Here is a 4,607-nt window from a genome sequence, read left to right as displayed (position 1 = left end):
TGATCTAGTATACTAATGAGACAGTTGACATCTCACTGCAGCCTTCAACATTAAGTGTAAGCCAAGTATTATCTATTCTGTACCATATTAACGTTAGTGTTTCATATACAGTTAGGAGAGCTGGCCACTGAGTGTTTCCTGAGTCTAACCTCATCAATGAATACTAGTGTTTCATCATTGAAGGAAGATCTGAGGACTCTTGGGGCTATTGACGTTATTGCTAACAGAGGTAAAATGACATTGTTTAATAGCATTATCTTCATGTGATGTTTAAGCTGATATAAATATGAATTATGAGCCTCCTCTTTACTTCTTTTATAGCAATAGCATTAACTAGACAGTGCACTGGGTACCTGACCAGTGACCAAGAAGAGGAGGGAAAAGAAGGAGAAGAGAGAGAAGTTGATGTTCATTTTATGAAGTTGTTCAGGCAACTTAAACTATTGGAAAATGTAAGTAGTGAATCATATGTACAGTTTATGTGCTATTACTGTATGTGTTAATGATTAGATTTTGTGTATGAGTAAAGGAAACCAGAGTTACCTGACTATGTTTGATGGCTCAATATTTATATCAGAAATATCCAAGTATGTACTACATTGTACAGGATGAATGTGTTATGGAGTCTTATATTTGTTAGATTTTTAGTGTTATTAGGTGATTATCTTATCTCAAAGGATCTCAGCACAAGACATACGTAATTAGTGATTCTTTATAAGTTCTTTACCATATTGTCATTTGTGAGTAGGTTTATAGTGACTGAGACTCTATTGGGGACTCTGAGAGTGTTTTTAAATATTACTCACGATAATGCTCTTGCTTCATACCGAGTCGGAGAGCAAGAGAAAATAATTGACTCGATATGCAACTTTACATTCAAAGTAAGGAACACATGTGCTTCACATGTATGGCACATGGTGTCCATGTATTCTCTTGTATCATTAGTTGGCTCAGAGTGTACCAGTTATTCAACAATTTGATATCTTAGTCCTCGTGAGTTTACTTTAAAAAGTTAAAAATAACGCTATACACATGCTGATTGCAATCAATATATTCTACATGTATGTACAGAGAGTATTCTTATTGTCTTTTCTGTGATTTATTTTGTAGTGCTTGTCTCTATTGATTAACCTACTGGAGGAGAGCTCCACTAATGTCCAGCACATGTGCTCCGTCTTCATTGATGTTGCTTCTACTAGCAGTAACCCTTACGGGGATATGCTGGCTACTCAAGCTCTAGTGAAGGTTTGCTACTAATTCTTCTTCAAAAAATAAAGTTACTATTATCATCATCATGATTAGTTGTTTTTGACTCATTATGAGAGAGGAGAGTCTGCTAGTGTTGAAGTCCCTACACCTACAAAACAAGTCATATCACATGAATCTCCTGCCAAGTCGCCCAAAGTAATTAGTACTAACTACACTATGACAATCCAATCTTAATGATTTGTATGATGATTTGTATGTAGTTAGATACATGTGCATATGCATGTGGGCTACAAACTGGTTCATTTGTTAGTATTTTGGTGTAATTTGTATTCTATAGGTTAGAAAAGACTTGACTTCGACTTTTACATCAAGGATGAAGTCAGGCATCCAACCGTGAGTGTATTGACACAGCTATAGCAAATATACTGTACTTGCACATTGTATGTTCTTAATTTTTTGTATCTAGTGTACCCAAGAAAATGAAGGAAAGAAAGGAAGAGAAGATGGAAGAGGATAAAGCTGAAGACAGTAAGAATCATCAATCTATCATTGAGTGTATTCATGAACATAATGTATTCATTCATCTTCCTAGAAGAACAGGATGAGGAAGAAGAGGAGGAGGAGGAAGAGGAAGAGGAGGAGGAAGGGAACATCAGCTTTGATCCACTGATATTCAAACGAGAAGATTTTGATTCTGGTAATTAAGTCTGATTAACACATTACAATTATAAATTATTGTACAAATTATTATTTTTTTTTTCTCTTAGCTTTATCACAGGCAGGGAAGCACATGGAGGACTCCATTATATCATCATATTCAGCTGTACTGGTAGCACTATTGATACAGAATGACTCAGTATGTACAATTAATGTGATCCTTGAGCATAATGTGTCTGCTCCTGCTAGGAATTCGCTCTCAATGTAAAGAACAAGTTGCCTGGTGGTAACTTTTCGTCACTTATTAAAGTTCTTAAAGAATTCTTATTATTTATGAACATGGCTGTAAGGAATATGTATATTATTTCCAATTAATAGCTTCCATGCCACAAAGTATTATTTCACTTTGTCTATGTATTTTTCTGTAGAGCTCTGGTTCCACAAGGTCTGGTTTAGACTCAGTCCAGAGAATACTGAAGTTTCTATCTGCAATGGATTGATAGACTAATATTCACAAGCTCTGCCCTTTTATGATTTACAGATTAACTTCACATAGTGTGCTTTTATCATAATATCAAAGTTCTCCTTTAAAAAACATTAAAAACATTAGTCTAGTAGGCGTGGTTTAATCCGATACCCACGCCCATAAAGAAGCTTCTCGCGTAGTAGACTCAGCTCAGTCAGCTAATCTCCTCACTGCGCTAGGCTTATTCGTACTTTGTTACAGGTTCTACTACGAGAGAAATAGGCTTTCTGTCATGTTTTGTTGGGGCGAAGCTCACGATGGAGCACTGGGCTTGGACGTGAAGGAAAAATGTGTAATGGAGGCTAGACCAAACACAGCCTTTGGTGACAAAAAGATCAAGTGCATTGGTAAGACTTACCTCAGGCCATGATGCACTTAAACCTTTTACTTGAGAGTGCCTCATGCAGCTAGCTCTTGAAAGTTAATATATACTAACTGTGAACATGTGCTTATAAATAATGAGTGATAGGAATGGATGGAGGAAGTTTATTTTATGTATTTTTCTCCAAACGTACCATTATTTATATTTATTTAAGGATATTTTTCATTCAATCCTAGCGTCCAGTGTTTCACACACACTCATATTGTTGGAGTCAGGCTGCCTTTATTCCTGTGGGAGTAACCAGTATGGACAGTTAGGGATTGAGCAAAAAACGTCATGCATAATGATACCAGGTACTGTATGATACCAGTGCGTATAATTATTTATAATAATATCCAATAATTAATGATGTCCAATTAACGCAAAGTATTTGTGTTGCATTTTTCACTTGCAAAATGATCGATTTTATTACCACCACTGAAAAGAAATATTTATAACGAACATTTTTGTCAGTGTTAGTTCAGTGGTGATAATGAGTGGAGCACTCTACTGACTCTTAGCACTAATGGCAGGTATTCTGCAGCTGCAATGTTCAGCTGCTTCTGTGGTAGTTGCCTTTTGTTTTATTGAATGAATGACAATATAATGCAGTGAGGTACAGGATAGTTCTCAATGTGTATAGGTCATTATGTACTCACACTAGCTGCCAAGAATAAATAATTCACTGATACTATGATACTACAGTACTCCTAAAAGTTTTACAAAATGGTTCATTTACTATTACACGTAATTTTGCAATAATAATAATTACATGTTGTTCATTTAAAAAGGTATGGCATATAAAATAAGGAATTTAATTTTTGCAAATAATCCACTAATTTATTATTCATGAAATAATTATGATTGCTATGCTGTAATGGCTTCTTTTTTTTACAGCTCACATTGATACTTTTGATGATACTATCATAATCAGCATTAGCTGTGGAGTGAAGCACAGTTTAGCACTCTCTTCAGATGGGTCCTTGTATACATGGGGAGACAACAGCGAGGGACAGCTTGGACTGAAAACACTGCAACCAATATGCAAACCAAAGTATGAAACTAACACCATACATACTTGTTTTGTGACTGAAAACTTAAAGTAATGGCAGATTATCACTGCATTCTGCTAGTGCACAATAAGGTTTTTGTTGTTCTGTTTCATGAGCTTATTAGTGCATATGCTCTACATTGTGATGTTTTATGATAATTTTTGGTTTTTTTCTAGTATATTAAGTTTGCCATTTGGTCGTCCTGTCGTCCAAGCTGCTTGCGGTGACCACCATACCTTAGCACTAACACAAGGTACTAATACCACCATTTTATAGGAGTAATTCTTTATGCATACATGTATTTTAATAATGCTGGTTTTCTTTCATTAGATGGTCGTGTTTTTTCTTGGGGTAAGAATACAACCTCTCAGTTGGGACATTCCGAGGGTCTGTCCCGCGTCCTTGCTCCTACTCAGATAACCCACCTCATATCAACACCAGTTGTTAAGCTAATCTGTGGATCTAATCACAGTGCAGCTCTCACTGTGTCCGGTGGGGTCTTTCTATGGGGAGACAACAGGTACTGTATAATAATAGTACCTGATTTTATAGTGTTGTGTTTTAATTATGTGTGTAGGCGGGCTCAGTGTGGGTTTGGTCGTGTGACAACTAAGATAAGTTATCCAACATTGAATGAGTTTATGGAACGATACACAGTCTCTCACGTGGCCTGTGGCACTGACCATACTGTATTCCAGGTCCAGGTAAGTTTACTAATAGAACAAGGAAAAGTAATATTTTATTTTTCTAACATAATATTCTACATATTCTTTTTCTGTTATAATATTCTATATATTCCACA

The 4,607-nt window shown here is 35.8% G+C and overlaps 2 protein-coding genes across 2 annotated transcripts; both read left to right on the top strand.

Moving 5' to 3' along the window:
- The first annotated feature begins 15 nt into the window (after window positions 1-15).
- LOC105315497 (wings apart-like protein homolog) lies at window positions 16-2,470 on the top strand. Its single transcript, XM_020006414.1, has 15 exons — window positions 16-56; window positions 112-229; window positions 322-452; window positions 511-587; window positions 641-697; window positions 749-881; window positions 946-993; window positions 1,111-1,245; window positions 1,303-1,404; window positions 1,547-1,602; window positions 1,676-1,737; window positions 1,802-1,906; window positions 1,977-2,065; window positions 2,116-2,211; window positions 2,295-2,470. The coding sequence occupies exons 2-15, from the start codon at window positions 157-159 to the stop codon at window positions 2,364-2,366; spliced, it is 1,236 nt and encodes a 411-aa protein (XP_019861973.1). The 5' UTR covers window positions 16-56; window positions 112-156; the 3' UTR covers window positions 2,367-2,470.
- Window positions 2,471-2,517: 47 nt separating this feature from the next.
- LOC109590513 (probable E3 ubiquitin-protein ligase HERC4) lies at window positions 2,518-4,509 on the top strand (the record flags this gene model as incomplete). The annotated part of the gene is made up of 6 exons (XM_020006413.1): window positions 2,518-2,739; window positions 2,951-3,067; window positions 3,651-3,807; window positions 3,982-4,058; window positions 4,136-4,325; window positions 4,383-4,509. Coding segments are annotated over exons 1-6 (783 nt in total), but the record flags the coding sequence as incomplete, so codon positions are not given.
- Between the last annotated feature and the right edge of the window lie 98 nt (window positions 4,510-4,607).

This window comes from Amphimedon queenslandica, unplaced genomic scaffold (assembly GCF_000090795.2).
Source record: "Amphimedon queenslandica unplaced genomic scaffold, v1.1 AMPQUscaffold_9915_Cont17833, whole genome shotgun sequence".
Lineage (NCBI taxonomy): Eukaryota > Metazoa > Porifera > Demospongiae > Haplosclerida > Niphatidae > Amphimedon > Amphimedon queenslandica.
Note: the sequence above shows the minus strand (reverse complement) of the source record. Positions and strands in the feature narration are given on the sequence as shown.